The 20890-nt window shown below is 49.6% G+C and overlaps 8 protein-coding genes across 8 annotated transcripts; 7 read left to right on the top strand and 1 right to left on the bottom strand.

Annotated features, from left to right (window-relative positions):
- F9C07_2204 (uncharacterized protein) lies at positions 1 to 1117 on the top strand (the record flags this gene model as incomplete). The annotated part of the gene is made up of 2 exons (XM_071509577.1): positions 1 to 27; positions 83 to 1117. 2 exons carry the CDS (start codon positions 1 to 3, stop codon positions 1115 to 1117), a joined length of 1062 nt encoding a protein of 353 aa, XP_071363982.1.
- A 383-nt stretch (positions 1118 to 1500) lies between these two features.
- F9C07_2100476 (putative muramidase) lies at positions 1501 to 3836 on the top strand (the record flags this gene model as incomplete). Its single annotated transcript, XM_041284925.2, has 5 exons — positions 1501 to 2117; positions 2179 to 2431; positions 2495 to 2821; positions 2889 to 3022; positions 3086 to 3836. 5 exons carry the CDS (start codon positions 1501 to 1503, stop codon positions 3834 to 3836), a joined length of 2082 nt encoding a protein of 693 aa, XP_041143378.1.
- A 3779-nt stretch (positions 3837 to 7615) lies between these two features.
- On the top strand, positions 7616 to 8621 carry F9C07_2206 (Protoglobin-domain-containing protein; the record flags this gene model as incomplete). The annotated part of the gene is made up of 3 exons (XM_041290148.1): positions 7616 to 7733; positions 7816 to 8086; positions 8153 to 8621. 3 exons carry the CDS (start codon positions 7616 to 7618, stop codon positions 8619 to 8621), a joined length of 858 nt encoding a protein of 285 aa, XP_041143377.1.
- A 2023-nt stretch (positions 8622 to 10644) lies between these two features.
- F9C07_2207 (putative vanillin dehydrogenase) lies at positions 10645 to 12254 on the top strand (the record flags this gene model as incomplete). Its single annotated transcript, XM_041290147.1, has 4 exons — positions 10645 to 11108; positions 11172 to 11565; positions 11616 to 12058; positions 12110 to 12254. The coding sequence occupies 4 exons, from the start codon at positions 10645 to 10647 to the stop codon at positions 12252 to 12254; spliced, it is 1446 nt and encodes a 481-aa protein (XP_041143376.1).
- Positions 12255 to 13187: 933 nt separating this feature from the next.
- F9C07_2208 (uncharacterized protein) lies at positions 13188 to 13454 on the top strand (the record flags this gene model as incomplete). Its single annotated transcript, XM_071509643.1, has 1 exon — positions 13188 to 13454. The coding sequence occupies one exon, from the start codon at positions 13188 to 13190 to the stop codon at positions 13452 to 13454; it is 267 nt and encodes an 88-aa protein (XP_071363981.1).
- Positions 13455 to 15105: 1651 nt separating this feature from the next.
- Positions 15106 to 15894, top strand: F9C07_2209 (GPI anchored serine-threonine rich protein; the record flags this gene model as incomplete). The annotated part of the gene is made up of 1 exon (XM_041284924.1): positions 15106 to 15894. The coding sequence occupies one exon, from the start codon at positions 15106 to 15108 to the stop codon at positions 15892 to 15894; it is 789 nt and encodes a 262-aa protein (XP_041143375.1).
- A 707-nt stretch (positions 15895 to 16601) lies between these two features.
- F9C07_2210 (uncharacterized protein) lies at positions 16602 to 17100 on the top strand (the record flags this gene model as incomplete). Its single annotated transcript, XM_071509651.1, has 3 exons — positions 16602 to 16648; positions 16788 to 16872; positions 16975 to 17100. 3 exons carry the CDS (start codon positions 16602 to 16604, stop codon positions 17098 to 17100), a joined length of 258 nt encoding a protein of 85 aa, XP_071363980.1.
- Positions 17101 to 17268: 168 nt separating this feature from the next.
- Positions 17269 to 20461, bottom strand: F9C07_2211 (uncharacterized protein). Its single transcript, XM_041290133.2, has 5 exons — positions 20029 to 20461; positions 18811 to 19969; positions 18643 to 18751; positions 18267 to 18592; positions 17269 to 18208 (listed from the first exon to the last, which is right to left on the bottom strand). Exons 1-5 carry the CDS (start codon positions 20286 to 20288, stop codon positions 17606 to 17608), a joined length of 2457 nt encoding a protein of 818 aa, XP_041143373.1. The 5' UTR covers positions 20289 to 20461; the 3' UTR covers positions 17269 to 17605.
- Between the last annotated feature and the right edge of the window lie 429 nt (positions 20462 to 20890).

Genomic DNA, 20890 nt, shown 5'->3' with positions numbered 1-20890 from the left:
ATGACCCATAACTATTCCTTGCGTTGGGTAAGCTGTCCACTTCCCCCCCATGTTCTCGGTATGTATTAACACTATGTGACAGCTCTCTATGGGAATCATGGCTACTGGATTCGTCTTGAATCTCTTGTTTCTTCTATCGTTGTTCTTTGCATCTCTTAGCAACGCCGGTCACTCAGCCTGGGAGACAGGCGCTACAACTGTCGCATCTGAATGGATACACATGGATCCGTCTCCGGAATACCGCACCTGGGAAGATCAGACCATCCGCTATGCCTTCAACAGCCCTGAAACGAAAGAGAACGTGGAATATGATGTAAAGGCCGCATGGTCACTCTGGCTCGCTGCAGGCTTGCCAGAGACCTACAGATTCGTCGAGACTACAAAGGCACGGTGCGACGCAACTCCAGACAATTGTTTGTTGATAATTCAAGATGATGACCCACCTTCACTCTTCACTAGTCTTGGAAGGAGCCGCATCGAGCCCTGGGATAGGATCGCCATGTACTTAAACTTCGAAGGACAGGATGAAGAATATATCAGAGCCCTCATGATTACCCACGAGATCGGGCATGCCTGGGGTCTCATACATGAACATCAGAATCCCTTGCTGTGGCAGTTCGCCTATCGGGAGACCAGAACTGATTCACTTGTCCAGTTCTATTGCGCGAATGTCCAGGGTTATGATGAGGTAGCGCGTCAATTCAGTGATGATACTTTGGAACTCTGGAGCGAGAACGGCCCCTGTCGCAATCAAGATCGGGCTATTGACCTCGATTTTCTTGCAGCCGACATACTTCCATGGGCGGCGCGAAAGCAACAGCCACATCGCTTGTGGCCTCTTGATTCTGACGTTGATTGGGAGTCTATAATGATTTACGCATCACACACTTTTGGACGAAAGGATGAGCATGACGTTCCGAAGCTTACTCTAGTACGGACTCACGAACTTCAGGAGATCCCAGAGCCACTAATCCCTACTCAACTGGACGTGAAGGGGTTGCAGCATATCTATCATCCCGTATATGGGAAGTTCCGGGAGGTGTTTCACAACGATCCAGATAGCCCGTGGTATGGCTTGTTCAAAGAGAAGATCACGAGCTGTTTAATTAGATCCTGAGGCAAGAGTGGTACTTGACTGTTGTACTGGGTAATACCTTTACTATCTTATCGATTTTGAACAGTTGTCTTCAATATAGTGGGGTTATGATAATGCACGGCGAGTCTCTGTAGTGGTTCAATGGAGGCATCTCACGTTGCTAGTATTGAATACAGCCCACGCGTGTGAATGTCCTATGCTTGCTACTATTTAAAGAACCATGGTTAGTGAGGAGGAAAGGTGAATAGATATCAATACTGTCAAATTCTCTACCATAGGGTGAATATGCTCATTCACTACTAACATTCATGTACCGTCAAAGGATGCCTTTCTATAAATATCGCCTAAGCTCTAGTCCTCTCTCTCCCAGACTATGCCTAGACATTTCTTTCCCCTCCAGATTGATGGCCATGGCACCCTTTCAGCTGACTCTTTCTCTCCTCCTCGCCGTGATAACAGCTTCTGCCAATGCTGTGAGCACCACCTGGGAAGCTCATCCTTCTCACCCAACGTTGCCAGGAACCGCTCCCAACTGCAACAAATGGTACACTGCGAAGAAGGACGACGACTGTTCCACTGTGCAGCGTGATTATGGCATTTCCGCCGATGACTTCTTTCGTTGGAATCCCTCGGTTTCTAAGGACTGTAAAAAGAATTTTTGGGTAGATACATCGTACTGCGTTGGAGTCGGGCCAGCTATCACCACCGAGACACCGACTCCAACGGTCCCAACCGCAGATGGCAGCTCCACGACGACTACGTCTATACAGACCACAAAGACTACGCCTATCATCTCTACCCCAGGCGACAATGGGACCTCAACAGGCAAGGCCACCTACACGTTTAATCATCCCACTACCACCTGGACTCCGCCTCCGCCTCCGTCAGAGACAGCATGGCCCCCTACCAAAACCCAGCCAGGCCAGCCCACATCGTGCACCAAATGGCATGAGGTCATGATCGGTGATACTTGTGACATCATTACAAGCCTCTACAGCTCGTGGATGTCGAAGGAAGATCTGTGAGTCAATCCAATCTCTCAAAGCCATTAGAACAGGTTGGGCAGCTAATATCATATACAGACTGGAGTGGAATCCGGGCCTCCAGGAAGATTGCGACGCCCCTCTCGTGGGTTACTATTTATGTGTCATGGTCAGGCCGGCTGGCTACAGCATCACCTATCCAACTGGTTCAACCCCGGTGGTCATTCCGGACCCTACGCCTTACACGTCGCCGCCTCCAGTTTGCCCTAATACCACTGACATTGAGCTCCCACCTTCGCCAACACAGTCAGGGATGCCCAGCAAATGTCAAGTATACTATCATGCTACCGCTGTAAGCAACTCGAACTATCCACCTCGCTTATCAACTCTGTCCTGCTAACGTGTAGCTATCCAGGGAGACTCCTGCTCCAAGATCTTATCACAATATAACATGCCGGAGAAGCTTCTTCATGAATGGAATCCGGCTCTTGGTCCAGACTGCAAGGGCCTACTGCCTAACTACTATTACTGTCTCCTTCCCAGCGGGTTCGTGCCCATGCCACTCACCGTCACCACAACCCCGGCTCCCATTCAAACCGGGATCACCAGCAACTGCAAGGCTTGGTGGTGGAGGAATCAGACCGAGACGTGCTCCGATATTGTACTCTCTTTTGGTACATTCTCGGAGGAGGACTTCAAGGCGTGGAATCCTGCTGTGGGCCAGAAATGTACAGGGCTTATCGTAAGAATACCCTTTCCTGAAATTGAAATAAATTATAGCGCCAACTAACCTTCAATGTCCCTGATAGAATGGGAATTGGTACTGTGTCGCCGTGCCTGGTACTCCTTCCACACGCACGGCGCCTGTCCCAGCTTTCCCAACAAGCGTCCCACGCCAGCCAAATGTGATCAAGAACTGCACCCAATGGTGGCACGTATCCGAGTCAGTAATCCAGCATCACCCCAATACCCACAATTAGATTCTAACAAGGCTGGTTTGTTCTAGTGAGGACGACTGCTACGACGTCGCCCGAAAGAACGGTATCACAGTCGACGACTTCCTGGCATGGAACCCCGACGTGCGCGTGGGCGAACACGACTGCAGGGTCCTACCCGTGGACTACGAAGTTTGCGTCCACATACGACCCAAACCACCCATCCCCGGATGCGCACCAATTAGCACAAATACCACAACCTCGTCCAACATAACACTATACCCGCCAACGAGGACCTCCTGGCACAAGACCCTAACCACCACAACGCTCGTTACTAAATGCGAGGACCCCTCCTCATCCACCTGCGCCACGGCAACAGTAACCACAACGAGAGTTGTGACTCTATCTCCACCCCCAACAACCGTGCCGACTAATCCCACGTTCATGACTACCACAACAGCCCCGACTCAGGGTGGGAACTCGTCTTCATCAGGCTCGGGAGAGTCAACTCTACCTCCTCCTCCTTTCACCAACAGCTCCACGCCAATTACCCCGTCCACGAAAGGCCCAGTAGAAAGTAGTTCTCGGCCAACTGGCGGCCACGGGACCGTAACGGGGCCTCCACCACCTGAGGCTTCCTCGACAATAACGGTGACTACGACTATTACGACACAATGTTCCACTACATCTACAGTGAATACGAGTGAACCAGATGATACTACAGTGGTAACTGCTACGATGACGACTTGGTGTTCGACTTCGGGTAGTACCTCGCAGAGTCAGACGGCAAGTGAGCCTTCGATGACTATTATGCGTGTATGATTTTAGTCAGGTAGTAGTTTGTATTCGGTTGTAATGGGATCTGCGGAGATTGTTCGGTGGTGCTACGTCGTATATGTAGATCTGGAACTAGTAGGTGGGGAGGAATTGGTTTTATGATTGTCCTGAGGGTTACGTGCATGAGCATGATAATTAACCTGAATTTCTGAAGAAACAGAGAATAGATTGTGAGAGCCAGACCAGGATATGCAAGTAGAATAATCTCAGCAGAGATAAAGCCAAGTTTTCCCAGATTCGGGGATCACCATCACAATTTACTATACCTGAGTATACACACGCAATTTAAAATAACCAACATCCATAAATCAAGCTAAATACCTACACAGTCAAGACAGAGATAACCACCAAAATCCCACAAAAGGAAAAAGAAACAACACCAAGACCACCTAATTAAGGGTCCTAACCCAATTAATACACTATAGGTCAATAACCCTCCTTAACCCCAACCGAGCGCCTGCCAACCAATGAACAATCTGAGTCTAGTTCTATGGACCACTAGCCCGCAGCTTGGATCATGGGTTCTGCAGATATCGTCGCATAGATGCAGCAGACTCCACATTGCCGTCCCGAGCATATCAAGAAAGAAAAAAATGGGTGGCAGAGAGGGGCCGAACAGCTGATAAGTGACTGCCCATCTCGGATCTACTTATGGACCACTTTGCATAGAGGATGACTAGTGACTACTCACGGCTTGTATCTGGTAGCTGGAGGTTTCTCTGATTAATGACACATCTCGACTTTGAGAGGTTGTTTACCCACTTTGTGGTGATTTGAGCTAATTCTCCTAGTTGTAGTGTGGGTGGGGGGAGACAAGTCTATTTCTTGTTTGGGGTTAGAGGGTGATGGGTTGCTCGCATCAATTGCCTGAGTTAGGGTTTAGATGGGTTTTTGAGGGCTGGGTCAGGATTTGGGAGGCCTGTATGGGGTTATTGGGAGGTGCTGTTGTAGGCTAAAATAGGTAATAGTGTTGAGTATCCTGTGTGCACTGTGATGGTAGGTTTGTCTGGGCTGGGAACCGGGGAGTTCAAGAGTATGTGGCGGTTTGGACACCGGAACAGGTCAATAGAGCTCTCTGTTATCTGAATCATGTAGATAACTTGATTTTAGATCTCTGGATGCTGCACGGGCTCTATAATACGAATCTATAAGGAGGTCTGGTAGAGATGCATTGTAGATCCATCCAGAGATTCACGATTCAGGGTACAATGTGTATTTAGCGCGGAAACACATCTCTCCAGCATAAACAACGCATACAGGAATGTCTTACATGCCTCCGTATCCTCCTCCGGGTTCCCAGAGACGAGCACAAAAGTTAAGCACTCGTCCGGATGCTGGACATATACGCGGTGGAGCATCGTCCCAACCACTGCCTGTCGCGTCAAAGGCCTAGACAGCCATTCCTCGGCGGAGCAGAAGGCAGCCTCGGTGAGCAGGAGCAATTAACGACGACGCCGAATGATACGATGACGCCGGTGGATCTGTCAAACTGCTTTAAGTGGAGCGAACGGGGACGTTAACATCCGAGAATCGTTAGGTGTCCGTCCCGGGCAAAATCGGTTACGGGAGTGAAGCCGAAGGTGTCAGGCTAATGCCACATCTCACATCCAATTTGATTAACCAGGGCCTTCATGGGGCAGGTCGATTGGCATGTGTGCTCCATCGTGGTCGGCATTTGGGCAGGTCAAGACCAGAAAAGAGATTAGAGAAGAAAAATAAAAATAAGAATAAATCGAAACAGCAAAGCAAAGAAAAAGGAATATCCTTCTATTACGAAATTCCACATTCCCTGTAACTTACCTCTCGAATTGACTCCATGATGCCGATCATGGTACCGAAGGAACCGGCGAATGAAGAGGTTCGTATTTGACAAGCCACAACCAAACTTCGTTGGTTAATATACCTCTCGCTGCGAGTTTAAATGCACAACAATTGGGACTTTCCACTGTCCGCGAATCCTTCGAGAACATGACCAAAGTCAAAAAGATCACAAAATTGATTGCGTTCCTTAAACCTTCAACCGAGGTCAGGTCGCTTAATGGAAAAAAACACGGAAGATGCAGAGAAAGACAGAACGAGTATCGTGTTGTTAGTCACGGGGGTCGGGAGAGCCCCAGAATCAGGCCACAGCAGCATTAACTTTCGATGGGGTCAAAAATCACCCCATTTGGTCCACTTCTCTTTAGTTTACCCGTGGATGGGAGGAATGAGAGAAAGACCTCTGGCTGTCTTTTCCGATCACACGACATCTTTTTTTCTCCCTTCGCATCCCTGGTTGAGACCCTGGTCGGGCTGGGATCGTATTCCTATTCCTTTTCTTCCAATCCTTCCACGGCTTCTATACCGGTTAGATATCAACGATCGAGGCTGAGATATCTTCTCTCCTCCCGATAGCCACGCGTAGCTCTGCTAATTTTATACGATTGACCTCCTGGAGGATTCTGAAACAACTACACCGCTGGGAGATGATGTCAGCCTGGCAAGAAAACCGTTTAGGGTTAACCGGAATAAACTACTAGATATGTGCAGTAGTCCACCAAATTAATATAAAAGCTCCTCCTTTAGACTCGGTCGGGAATCGGACCCGAACCATTCGGGTCCGTTAGTTTAGGACGAGTCCCATCCAAACGTCCTTTTCTGTCTGACATTTGAACTAGCAGGACGGAATGCCCCGTAGACGGTGTGAGACATGGGGAACGTCGTCGGTAGAAAGAGATTGCCTCGAGAGTCGTCGAGACTTCAATTAAGCGAGCTACGCATCATGTAAAAGGGGGTCGTTCAGTGGAACTGCCATTCGATGGCCTCATACCGAGTCGGTATAGAGTGGGACAAGGACAGGACGAGGAGGATCGTAGACCGATATTCTCAGGAATCAGGATGCAATCCTGCCGAGCATCAGAGAATCAGACAAGTGAACTGCACGTCATTCGCATCTCCATCTCCGATAAATCCCATCTCTGAATATCTAAATCAGGATCAGCTTCAATCCTCAAGTCCAATCACGTCGAAACGAAAATTAATAGGCACATCCTCTGACCCACCACACCACGTGTTTCATGAAGAGAATAGGCGCTCATTCCGGAGAGAAGACAGGGAAGATCCTTCCCATGGAATGGATCACAAGAAAAAAAGAAAAAATAGCAAAGACATGCTAGGGCATACTCGTATCCCCGTCGCGCGGCCCTGCATCAGACCACTGGGGAAGAGGGAAAAAAAAAAAAAAAATTGCTATCCTCGGTAGGGAATATCGCCAGGCTTCGGGATCCTTTCTTTTCTCTGGCCTGACGACATGCGCCTCGTAATAGAGCTGAATTTATCAGTATTTTTGACTTTTCTGTCTCTTAGGGTAAAAAGATCTGCCTGTGAGCGCTTTTTTTCCCGCTTTGGCTACCATGGGAGCTTTCCGTGTGGAGGAGATGCTCCCTTATCCTGGCTTTGCTGTCATTAATTATTTTTTCAATTATTATTGTTTTTTCATTTAATCCTTAATTATTATTATTATATATTTTTTTCATCCTGAGAACCAAGGTCTCCATAGATCTATATAATCATGCAATACCTCACGTCTCCCTCCAGGTCTTGAGTCATCATCGTTTCTTAGATTCTTCTACTATAATTCTATCTCTCCCATCTATAACTCCAAGCCAACCCCAGGCGTTCGTCACTGAGATCTCTCCCACTTCTTAGTTCAATCCTTCGAAGGAAACCAAACCCCCATTTACATCATCCATCTCTCCCCCCTACTCTACTCCAAGCAGCCCAAAATGGAAGGACTATACTTCGACTCCAGTCGACCTATAAAGCATGTCGACAGAAAGGCAATCTACACCCGCCTCGAAGCCCGCATCAACTATCTCCAGGACTTCCTGGACTTCAATTCCGGTATGCTCTTCTGCGGTTGTTATGTTATATCTCGTGCAAATCATTGGTCGTGAACGAATGCTAACGCGGTCATCGCCGTCAGCTGACGTCGAAGCCCTGACAACCGGCTCCAAGTACATCAAAGCTCTCATCCCCGCCGTCGTCAACATCGTCTACAAGAAGCTCCTGGAACAGGATATCACGGCCCGGGCCTTCCACACACGGGATACTAGCGACGAGAGACCGATCGAGGAGTTCTACAATGAGGAGAGTCCGCAGATCATGCGCCGGAAGATGTTCCTCCGGTGGTACTTGACCAAGCTCTGCTCGGATCCCACGCAGACGGACTTCTGGCGGTATCTGAATAAAGTGGGGTGAGTTTCCTCATTCGTGACCATTGCCTTCGGTGTTGATATCAAGGTCTAACCGTGGTTGATTAGTATGATGCACGCCGCACAGGAACGCATGCACCCCCTCAACATCGAATACATTCACATGGGCGCCTGCCTGGGCTTCATCCAAGACATTTTCACCGAAGCGCTGATGTCACACCCGCGTCTGCAGCTGCAGCGCAAGGTGGCCCTGGTCCGCGCCATCGGCAAAATCATCTGGATCCAGAACGACCTCATCGCCAAATGGCGGATCCGCGACGGCGAAGAATACGCCGAAGAGATGTCGCAAATGACCCTGGACGAGCGAGAGGGATTCCTCGGCGACAAGAAGATCCTGGGCGACAGCAGCAGCACATCCGCCAGCTCGAGCGACGATGATCGCTCCAGTGTGCACAGCAACCCCAGTATAGCACCCAGCATTGCGCCCTCCACGATCTCGGCGTGTCCCTTCGCGGATATGGTCATGAGCAATTCGGCGGCGTCGACGTCGGAGACTAAGATCTGGGCTGGGAAGTAATTGATCGATCATTTGGTTCTCGGTCGAGAAAGCTTATCTGGGAAGCAAATTATGATGCGCCACGGCAAGGAAAGCATTCAGGGATCAAAAGGCATGGCTGGCGTAAGGGACTAGATGATTTTCTCCGTTTTCTATTCTTGGTTCCTCTTTTGTTTATTTCTTTTCGAGAGTGTTGACGGGGCTTTTGCTCGTCTAGAAGCATGCATGGCGGGTGTTTGGGCTTTCTGATCTATTGCAATATATAATCCAACGATATCCACTTACTGGTCTATGGCATCCCCTCTCTATCCATACTTAGCATAGAAGCAAGCAACAGACAGATTTCGGTTTTTTCATATGAGTATTTGGTGGTTGTGTGATGTGGATCCTTCGTCGCTCCCAACCTTCCTCTGCCCTACAGAGTCCAAACAGAGAGAGAAGATCATTCCATAGATACAGCAATCGAGATCGAAATTGGAACCGCCAAAGCCATGGGAAGGCAAGTCAAACTTTACTTGAAGCCCGAATCATCAGGAGAAAGAGGATATCCAAGGTTCGGGCAGGTACGTCGCGTGCAACAAGGTCCCCGACGAAGTTTCGAAGAACTTTGAGTGGACGTTGAGAAGAGAATTCGATGCACGGTGGTAGATCCACGGTTATCCACAGTCAACTGCAGCAGTCAGCAAGACAAGTTGTCAGGATTCAACCTTTTTCAGATTAAGTTTTTATTGATATCAATTATTGGGCCAAGACAATGACAGCTGGAGATTGCCGAAGGAGATGAGGGATTTTTTTTTCTTCTCTTTTTGGGGGACAGAGAAAACTTTGACGACACCCGCAATACTCTGATAGGATTTTCTAGCAAGTTGGTTGTTATTCCAAACATGTTGTAGGCAGAAGAGATACATAGATTATACGACGCAGCCACTCCGTACTTTCTGGTGAAATCACGGGATACCGCAGATCACCTGAACGGACATCTTTTCAGTGGGAGGTCCCGATTCCCGACTCCCGAGTCCAGGGGCGTCAATATATCAGAAAACGCTTCTGGAGATCATCTTATTGCCAACATTATTGGTCTGGAAGACCCACCTCGGTTTTACGGAATAAGCAATTTTTGGTAACGACCAACGGAACTCACAGGAATACCCCAATCGCTCTCTCGGATTTAGGGATTTACGGGGGTTACCGCAGGGTCGGGGTACCTTACAGGAGACACCGTGGAGCAGCATGGCGGCAAATTGGGCATAATGAACCATGCAGTGGAAGCAAGTTGTGATTGGACCCGACTGCTGTGTCCAACCCCACCGTGGCCGCATTCCAATGCAGTTCTCCAATCATGCATAGCCTACTGTATGTCAGTGACGTGCCTCGAACATCATCCTGGCCAGCAGCGCAGACATCAAGGGTATCGGAACAAAAAGAAACGAGTCATAGTCGGACAGTGTTGATAACTTGATGGTGTTGTCATGCATAAACAGCCAGGATCGTCCCCGAGAGTGGAGTTGGATTGGCTGTCTTCCTGCATCCCTGTGAATCTTATCTGCAGTGGAGAAGACGAAATGAACAAAGACAAGTAGTGACCATCACGTTCCGCGAGGTAGACGAACTTTCAAATTCCCAATTGGGCTGCAAAGTGTACCACACCCAGGAGCGAATGAGAAGGCTGTAACACCCACAACGAGCCCCGAAGAAGGCTCCAGATCGTCGTCTCCCTTGACCGGGAGTTGCACAGGCTCGGCTCCACTGCCGGGAAAGTTACCGAAATTCTCTCCCCTCACTTTAGCAGCTGCAGAAGTGTCTCCAACGGGTATGCTTATTGCGAACCGTCTGTCTTTTATGGCTTTTATGGTGGCGCCGTCGGTCTGTGATCATCCTTTGCTCTCCCGCCCTTCTTCCCCTTTTGTATATAATACACCTCTCCCCCCTCGCTACCCTACTTTAGTTCCTTTATAAAGCCGTTCACTTGACTGAGAGTAATTCGATTCTTTTTCACGGGTGTCGCTGATTCAGAAAGGGGAAAGAAAACATAAAATAAAAAAGGATGTCTGCAAACGGTACGGACAGCAAAGGGGTAATCCCGCTCATCATTAACAATGAATCGCTCGTGACGGAAACTGTCTTCGATGTGCATAACCCCGCGACGGGTGAAGTCATTGACCGCTGTGCCAGTGCGTCCGTTGACGATGTCAACCGTGCGGTGGAGGCGGCGAAGGCAGCCTTCCCCGCGTGGAGCAAGACAAAGCCGTACGATCGCAGGGATATCCTGATGAGGGCGGCAGACATTATGCTTTCCCGAAGGGAGGAGTTGATCAAGTATCAAATGGAGGAGACAGGCGCGGGCAGAATGTTCGTGGAGAAGACATTCGAGCTGGGTGCGGGATTCATCAAGGATTTCGCCGCACGGATTCCGTCCATCGAGGGTTCAGTCCCATCGGTGTCCGAAGAGGGAGAGTGTGCGATGGTCTTTAAAGAGCCTTATGGTGTGGTCTTGGGAATTGCACCATGGTATGGACTTCCCATCGATCAGCACAGAGGTTCGGGTTATCGTTACTAACCATCTGCATGTAGGAATGCTCCCTATATACTTGGGACCCGCGCCATCGCTCTTCCCCTTGCCGCAGGCAATACAGCAATTTTAAAGGGCTCTGAACTGTCCCCCAAGTGTTTCTGGGCTATTGGCGATATCTTCCGGGAAGCTGGTCTTCCCGCAGGGTGTCTCAATGTGGTCTACCACCGACCCTCTGATGCAGCGCCTGTTACCACTGCTCTTATTGCCCATCCAGCCGTTCGCAAAATCAGCTTTACCGGCAGCACTCAAGTAGGATCAATCATTGCATCAACCGCCGGCAAATATGTGAAGCCCGTTGTCCTCGAACTGGGCGGCAAGGCGTCAGCTATTGTATTAGATGATGCCAACCTGGAGAGGGCCGCCATGTGTTGCAGTCTTGGAGCATTCATGCATGTAAGTGCACTTGTCTGATGGTCGTCACTAGTGTCGTTGACACGATTTAGTCCGGTCAAATCTGCATGTCCACCGAGCGCATCATCGTGCAGCAATCCGTCGCAGACCGATTCCGCACCATGCTGGCAGATGCATCCGAGAAAGTATTCGGGAAACACACACCGGCACCAGTTCTTGTAGCATCCCCTGCAGTCAAGAAAAATAAGCAGTTGGTGTCCGATGCGCTTTCGAAGGGTGCCGAGCTTGTTTATGGAGAACGCAATGACTCTGAGGCGTCCGGCAATAGCCTGCGGCCTGTGATCGTGGGCAATGTCACCAAGGACATGGACCTCTATTCTGCAGAATCATTCGGCCCTACCGTTTCCCTGATGGTCGTCGACACTGAAGAAGACGCCGTGGCGCTGGCTAATGACACCGAATACGGCCTCACATCTGCAGTTTTCACAGACAATCTCTTCCGGGGACTACGGGTAGCCAAGCAGATTGAATCTGGGTGAGTACCCCTCGCACGAGTTACTCGTGGCACTTGCTGATGAACTTTTAGGGCTGTCCACATCAACTCCCTTACCGTGCACGACGAACCGGTCTTGCCACACGGTGGATGGAAAAGCAGCGGGTATGGCCGGTTCGGAGGACCCGCCGCGTACGATGAATGGTTGCAAACCAAGACAGTTACCTGGGTGCAGTAGATACCTCTGAGACATTCGCTGGTTCCCCGAAAGGTACCATTTATCCGTGCCCCAGGTACCAAATTAGATATCCATTCGGAATTGTCGTCCACTATAAGATATCCCATTCCATCCAAGAAGCCAATTTCAATAGTTCCGGGCCTGTCTCACGAGTAGCACCGCATCTAGACCTGATCAAAACGAGAAATTACCAATCAGCACGCTAATTTCCGAAGAAGGAGCTGGGAAGCGATTTTGTAAGGTTGCATCGGCCGTCTCGAAAGCACGAATGCCATCTTCGGTATTTCAGTGTGCTTTCGGATGTCATGGTCCCAATTTTGACCGCTATTTCCAAATGGAAAGAGCGCAAGTACCTTTTTCGGTATACGGCCGTGCACTAGACATCATAGTTAATCCACCAGAAATTCACCACCAAATACACCAGCCATGGAATTTGCATCCAAGCTAAAGATAGCTGACGGGCAGTGCAAGTCAGACATTGGATAAATCCAACTCCAACAACCAGCCATAGAGGCCATGCTTGGCTCTCGTACCACTGACCTGTTCATGTTAATTTTAGCCCCGGCGAACTCCACCCCGGCTGAACCATGGGTTAGGCAGAACTAGTTAGTAGATAGGCACCATGCGCTCAGCAATCAGCTTCCGAGACACCTGCACTAGTCTCCGACGCCACTGCAGTCTATGGCACATGGCCAGTGACACTGTAGCACTTTGCAGCGACAACGGACATCTTCCAGCCTTTCGGATTGGACCGACCTGAGTCACAGGGTCCGGTGCCTGGCTTGGCCACGGAGTCTGGGTTGCGGCGATTTTACTTCGGAGATTTTTACTTTTTCCTTTTCCAATGAGTTGGCTTTGTACCTGACATGGTTGGTTTTTTGAGCCATTGGGTAATTTCCCTCGGGGTGCACCGTAATTAAACGTGCAATCAAAATGTCAGCCCGTTGGAACGACGTTAGTGGCAGAAGAAGCGTCGGTCGGCTCCACCGACCAAGTCAGGAACAAGAAATGAGCGACAAAGCCAACGAACATCCCTCCCGAGAAAAGACACGGGATGACTTCATACAGTTTATCCCAAGTTGCGATCTTCTCTGTTTGCGGGGATCCGTTATGATTATCAGTATCGGCTTATCGCAAGGATCAGGATCAGAGTCAGGGGCCCTTTCAAGTCTCAAACACAAGATTTGTGAGACAAATTGATCGGCAACTGTGTGGTGAAGTCGTGACAGCACACTGTGTATGTAGGTGGGGGACAATAATGCAGAGTAAAATTATCCACTGTTCATTATGATTGTTAATATTAATTTTTTTACCCTTTCACTCCCCTCTTGAGAGTGGACACGAGATACGTACTTAGTTTGATTACTCCGACAATTAAAATTAAAAATCTCATTCTCTGGCGGCTAAAAGATGACCGACACAGCCTTGTGGCGCCCATCTCATCTCATCTGACGTCTGGAATAGAGAGAGAACAATTCCTGTGAAAGATACGAAGGTAGTGGAAATTAATTGATGTGAAAAAGAAACCACTCGCCCACGAGAAATGGACAGAAAATGGAGGATGAACTGGAGGATGAACACGATCCCATCGTATTTGATCGTGTTAAAGTTGAAAGTTTCGGACATTTTCCGGAAGTTAGAATGAGACAGGGATGAAGGCAAGGTACTTCCTGTCTGTATGTACGCGGTATGTTGACTGTATGTACTCGGTACTCCGTACTGTATCTACGGCGGAGAGGCTGAAAGGGAAGAAGTCACGCCCCATTTGTTGGGTGCCTGAAGGCCAAGAATTAATCACGCCCCCCGCGTTGTGTTGGTTTTTTTTTTCTCTGTCGATCAGAATTTATGCCGATTCATTCCTCGACAAAACAAACTCCACATCGTTCTCTGGCAGTTTGACATGCCACATTCCTGATTCTGAATTAAACAAGGAAAAGGAAAAAGTAAAAAAATTCGACGAGATACTGCACCAACGCCTCTCCCACGACCATGCATTGTGGCTTTCCAGGGTGCACAAGGAGGGCTGTGATATACTTCATAAGCTCGGCACCGTTAGTCCTTAGTTTTTGATACTAACGACCCTAACCAAAATGGCGAAAGATCCACAAGACTCAAGGAGGGGAGGGTCTACATTTTCCGCCCCTCTCTGATGCACTTTCGTCAAGTCTCCTATTGTTAGTGCTTCCTAATTGCTGGACACTGAACCCATCATCCGCCAATCATGAGGTTAAGGGAACGTCCCAGAGTTCAGGCCTGTTCACAAAGTTCTTGTTAGTTTATCCAAGATCTTGTTGAACTAGCATTCACTAAAATTGCGACAAGCCAGTCAGAACGGCCGTCCGGTCCAGTGAGGTAACATCCTCGATTCCTCTCAGGAGCCTGAACATTCGGAGGAAGGCGACGTTAGCGTCCAGCATTCCACAGTTTAGGATGTCTCAACGAATGCCAGGCACGCGCCCGTCAGGATTGGACGGAAACTCTTGTACTCCATCTTGATTTCATTTCTTATGGCCCCACTGTCGCTGAAATGAGCCGCAAGAAGACGCAGGATTTCCCTTCCCAAGGGGTCAGTGACAAGGCCACCCCAAGGCTTAGCTGCTGTGACTCTCCGCTGGATTCCTTTTTATTCCCCTTCTCCCCTCCTCTCATCCTTCCTTTCTCTTCTTCTTTTCCTTCCTTCAGTGTTGTCGTTCTTTTCGCACACCAGTCATTCTTTTGTCTCAGACACTACATCCCACTCCAGTCACTCCTTGATCTACAGCTTCACAGCTTTCCAGCTCTTGCGCACCACCTCGAGGTCACTCTATCTTTTCACGTCGATATCTGACCAATTAAAATAAAGAAAGCAAAAATGCGTTTCTCCATCTTCGGTGCTCTCACTGCCCTCGCGGCTCTGGCTACTGCCCACACCGACCCTGACTACAGCCAGGGTCCTACTGGCAACCCCATCTACACTCCCGGTCTGAACGAGGCCGTGCCCGTTGGCAAGCCCTACGCCATCACCTGGGGTCCTACCACCGAGGGCACCGTCTCTCTGGTCCTTCTCCGTGGCGAGAGCACGAACATGCAGACTCTCGAGACTATTGCCGAGCAGATCCCCAACAACGGCAAGTTCGAATGGACTCCCAGCACCAGCCTTGAGGCCGATGTCACCCACTACGGTCTCCTCCTGGTCGTCGAGGGAACTGGCCAGTACCAGTACTCCACCCAGTTCGGTATCTCCAACCCTAACGGCGCTTCTTCTTCCTCCTCTGCTGCTCCTGAGGTTCCCACCTCGACCGCTGCCAACCCCGGTGCTTCTTCTTCCGCCACCTCTTACGTGACTTACGAGATCACCACTACTATCTGCCCCGAGACTGAGACCGCTCCCGCTACTGCCGCTCCTACCGCTTCCACCAGCGCTCCTGTCATCCCTCCTCCTGCTCAGTCTCACTCCTGGGGCACTGGCGGTGTTAGCGTCCCTGTCGTCTCTCCCACCAACACCCCCTACCTCCCCACCACCCTGCGCAGCTCCTCTGCTCCCTCTGGCACTGCCTCCAGCACCACCCCTGGTGTTCCTCTGTTCACCAGCGGTGCTGACCGCAACGCCATCAGCTTCGGTGCTGCCGCCGCTGGTGTTCTTGCTGTCCTCGCTTTCTAAGCGCCTGGCGATCTTAGACCAGCCCAGTCTTGTACACAAGAATTCCTATGAATTTTTATTCTCCGAAGGCTTGCCTTCCAGCAGATAGTAATATCATCTTTTCGTTACACCTCACCTAGGTGTGTTTTATCGGACCATAAACACGCCCCACTACTCGAGTCGATGGCTTGAGCTCACTTGATACCTTCTCTTCATGTAATGAACTTCTCATGTATTCTTTCCATGGACATGATTTAGCATTTTCTTTTATCTAATGGCATATGTTTTCGAAATTTCGATCATCCTAGTCATTCCACTCCCACTTAATCCCGGACAGTAGAGTACACAGTAGTATATCACTATTACGCCATAGCTAAACGTTTCAATAGTTCGGCTCTATCAGGTTAATGAATTTTGATTGATTGGTTGGTTAATATAACTATTAAGCCCCATAATCCTACCACTTAACGAGAAAGAAATCCTTCTCCACCTCCCAGAGCCTGAAAAAACAAAAACCATAATAATCCCCATACAACATAAGAACAAAAGCCAAGCCCCCCCACCCGCAACCCCCAAAAAGTAAACCCCTCACGTGACAGATAAAGTCCCGATAAGGATTTTCCAACCATCAAGCAAAAAAAACTCCAAAACAACCCACAACTCACGGTGCTGCAGGCAGTACATTCCCAATCCATCCCCTAAACCTCCCAAAAACACCTAAGAACAAGATGGTCCAAGGCTCCCTAAAGAAGAAGGCCGGTACGGGCCCGAAACGGTACGCTACAGTTCTCCTCTACAAATCTTTCTTATCGCAGTGAGGTCAAATGGGACCTTCTTGTGGGAGTAACTGCGATGTGATCCCGGATGATATGATATGTAGTATTGCGCAAGAGGCTGATTTGGTTGAAATTTAGGCCGCGTGCTCTGGGTCCAAAGCCGGGTCCGAGGCAGATTGCTCCTAAGAAACAGTCGTTGATTAAGCAGCAGAAGATGACGAAGGTTTGTCTTTCTCTTTTTTTGGTTTCTTTTCTATGGTGGTGGGTGATGGGGAAGTGTGTGAGAGTAGGATTTGCTGACGCGGTCTTTCTTTTCCTTTTATAGAAACTTACGGCTGGGTTGATCTCGAAGACGGAGCGGAATCTTGCGCAGAAGGCGGGACATTTGGAGTTGCTTGCTGGGGGGAAGAAGGATAAGAAGAAAGAGAATGGGAATAAGGGTGGGAAATAAATGTTTTGAACGTGGTGTGGTGGATTCTTTCGCAGTTCCTAGGCATGTTATTCTTGGACTTGAGATGGGCTTGTCAGATTTGATATGACAATGGTTGGGTGCGGTTTGTTCGAGTATACTATAGCGATACGAGTAATGATATTATAGATACCCTGTTGAACTGTGGTTGAGTGAATGCTATGGCGCATAGAGAAGGAGACCTGTGTTGAACCGGACGGTCTAGGGTCTATGTCTATCTGCTATGTACTTCACGGGAAAGAAAGTATGTACTATCTGTAGGCACATACATACACGCGATCTATAAAATCGTAGCCCAAGATAAATCACCGAATCATCGTAAATCATAAAACTGAGACAACGCCAGGCAAGGAAATTAGATAGATAAAGGGAAAAAAAAAGAAAATATGTTAATCGAATGATAAAGACGCTGTAAAGGGTATCTCAAATCTTGTTTCCGTGCCAATCCACCACTGATTTCGCCTTTTTTGGTTTTTTATCGCATCGTCTAGTGTACGATTTTGGAGGTACCATTCGGGGCACCAGCCTGTTCGACCAGCTCCTTGCCCCTATCGATCCATCGCTGGAAACCTTCATCGGTAGGATCTACTGGGAAGTCATCCCAGACCGCATTATCGGTATCGGCGTATGTAGACCACACCCCCTTGGGAACATCGGCAGCGCACCAGGAAGGTAGCTTAGCCAACACGCAGGTGTAATAAACATAAAGGATCCTACAGAGCAGGTCGACCCGATCCACATAGTGCTGCTTGCTTGGGTCGGGCTCTTGGCCACCGTCTCCAAGGCGCTTCCACCAGGAAACTCGCCAGCGAAGTGTGAGGAGAATATTCCCTAGCTCGTTTAGGAAACGCAAGTGCGTCTCCTGAGAGATCTGCTTCCATTTGATGTTGTAGAAGTCTCGTTCCAACTTTCGGAATCCTTCAACCTCCAGCATCCGGCACACAATGCGGGAGAGCTGCGCCGCTAGGAGAATCTCGCGTCGATCTTCCGTATTATGGATATCCATTGGCCTTTCTTGGGCTCCTGGGTGGAGAGGAACAAAACTATAGCTCGCACGACTGGGCATGTTGTTCCAACGTGAGAGTAAGGTCTGCGGTGAAAGAGCGTCAGTGGTCTCATTCACATGACAAGGCGATTGTGGTACTCACATAGAAATTGTTCACTGGGTCACAGTCTTTGACACAGGTCAGCCAGTTCTTCGACTTATCTTTCGATTCGACTATCCGTCGGTCGATGAACTCGAGGAAGTTCGACCGAGAGTTGCCATTATAATCGCTCAAGCTCCTCAGGAATTTGTAAGTTTCTCCCAGGTCAAGAACATATAGAGAACCCCAGGCTTGGCTGGCACGGATGTTGAATCGTCCTTGCCGTTCACCGAGGAAAGATATGAGATCGTTCAAGTCGAACTCTACCGGAATATCCATCCGGACACGGCCTGTCCTATCCAATGTAGGATGGTTGACGGCTCGTTGAGCTAGGTGAATTAGTATATAGCCAAATTGACGACAAAAAGAGTTTACATACAGACATAGTTGCATGTTCCATACTCCACAATGTTTGCAAAGCACGCCCGTGCACATGGTTGCTCGTGGAGCGTAGGACGACAAGCATCGCATGGAGCGTTTCCGTCACACTATTCCAGTCTCATTAGTACTCACTACGAGTTAAAAGAGTGATCCCAGGGAAACATACCTTTCGCTTGTTCAGACGACACTGCACGCAGGTGTCCTTGTTCTTCCTTCGCAATCCAGCGTTTGCCCGACCGACCATACTCAGAGGTCCTTTACGTCGCGCCCCGCGTGGCGGGGATACGAAGTCCGCTGAAGCGATGGATCCGCCCTGACCATCCTCTTGTACAATTTGCAGAGGCTTGGGCTGGCCGAGATCCAAAGAATGGTTCGAGCCGCGCTGTTTACGTTTCCGAACCGTTGCAACCGACTGCAGTGCGAGCGCCTGTGGTCGAGCGGTCGACCGTTGTGCTGCCGACGATGATGCCCGAGATCGTGACGGGACCGAAACAAAGAATGACTCTGACGGCGTCTCGCTCACCATAAAAGCCGTCGCGCTCTGAAGGGGCTGCGCCATCTCAGGCTCATCCTTCTGGACGCCCTTCCAAGGATCTTCTTCGTCCAGCTGTCGCTCAGCAAATGCCGGGGCATCATCGCTCGTCGCAGAATAGGAGCATTCATATACACCAGTAGAGAAGTCACCAGACACCGACGAACTCTCCGACTTATACTGAAAACCATCCTGTCCCGGTTTTTCTTCTTTGAAAAATCCTGGGCCCTGCGGAATAGTTGACAGTGAGGCGGGCGAAGTCATGTTCGAGGGAAGTTGAGACTCCAGACTGTCAAGCCAGCGCGATTCAAGGGACCTCAAAGGGGTCTGAAAATCGCGGACTGGGTTCGTTTCCTTGTTTGGCAGTTCCGATCCCAGTGAAATCGACGCTGTGGTTGTGTGATTCGCCATGCTCTCGGGGGAAGGGTTAGTAGAAGGCTCCGTCCACACGTCCGGGGTATCAAAAGTGAAGGGCTGAGGCATGCCCTGAAACGCCAAAAAGTGCTCCGATGGGATGTCAGGCATCCCATGTCCCTGTGCGAGCTCCCCAACATCATCGACAATGACGGTGTTGGAGGTGGCGGGTTCTTTGCTGTAGGGATAGAGGAGCGGCGGTGCTTCCATGGGGATTCCAGCGGTCATGGCGTTGAACAGTTGATAATGTGGCCATGACTCATCCAGCTGGAAGTTATCGTCGGCCGAGGATGGCAAGGTTCTCGGACTGACGGTGCCGCTGACTGTGCCCTCGATCGGTCCATCAGGGATACTAAATTTCTCCGGTGAGGTAGTCTTGCTATCAGGGCAAACCCATCAGCTTGATGCAGGGGATGGAAAGGGTGAGGGGGACCGCACCTGCTCTCACCACTGCGGAAACCACAGGATTGATCTAAATAGGCGGCATTGGAATGGTTTTTCGCCAGAGACCCATGAAGGGCATTCAACTCGACGATATCAGCATCGTCCTGGGTCGAGTCTTGGCTGTTGTCCCACTCTAGCGGCTGCTCGTATGGCGGATGTTCCCACGGAGAGATCGAAAAAGTAGCGTCGGTTTGCCAATTATCCAGAATTTTGGGGTCAATGCCCGCAGCCGTACCAGTACTCCCGCAGTCCATACAGGGGAATCGGAGTCGGGGGGGGGAAAAAGGGAGAGATGTGGTTGACCTCGAGGGAGCTGACAAGGCCTTGGCGCGTGTGTTGTTGGGGATGCGTCGTGGTTCAGGGACGGAGACTCTCGCAACAACCAAGAGCACCGACAGCGACGCGGAATCAATAAATAGCGGACGATATGACTCTTTTCGGAAGACGGCAAGAAGGCGATAGAGGTGAGATGATGAAAAGATGATGGTGTGACTTGGGATGGTAGAAATTCGAATGCGCTGACTTGTTTCCCCACCAAAGATTTTGCGGCGATCGGCCTTCCGGTACTAAAACTGATAAGTTCAGGCCCGCACAGACCAAAGGCTGATTGTGTGCTTTCACCACGTTTCACTTTTGGCTGGTTGATTCCAGGAAATGCGGTTGGGGGGAAGGTTCCTTTTTTATTTGTACTTCAGATCAAAAGTCCTGCAAGCGGTTATATAGAAAGTATCAGTTCTTAATTCTCTCGCTCTGACTTTGAGGAGGGGAAAAGATCATCGACAGGCACCGACACGGGATTGATTAATGCGCGGTGATCGTCCAGCAACGCTGAGATGATTTCCTGTACTCCGTCCTA

This window comes from Aspergillus flavus, chromosome 2, assembly GCF_009017415.1.
Source record: "Aspergillus flavus chromosome 2, complete sequence".
NCBI lineage: Eukaryota > Fungi > Ascomycota > Eurotiomycetes > Eurotiales > Aspergillaceae > Aspergillus > Aspergillus flavus.
Note: the sequence above shows the minus strand (reverse complement) of the source record. Positions and strands in the feature narration are given on the sequence as shown.

Bases quoted from the DNA above. Each gene is read 5' to 3' on its own strand.
- F9C07_2211 (XM_041290133.2), bottom strand. From the start codon at position 20,288: ATGGACTGCGGGAGTACTGGTACGGCTGCGGGCATTGACCCCAAAATT. The intron at 18,752-18,810 runs GTATGTTTCCCT...AGACTGGAATAG, and splicing joins GTCGTCTGAACAAGCGAAAG to TGTGACGGAAACGCTCCATG. The intron at 18,209-18,266 runs GTGAGTACCACA...CTTTCACCGCAG, and splicing joins ACCCAGTGAACAATTTCTAT to ACCTTACTCTCACGTTGGAA.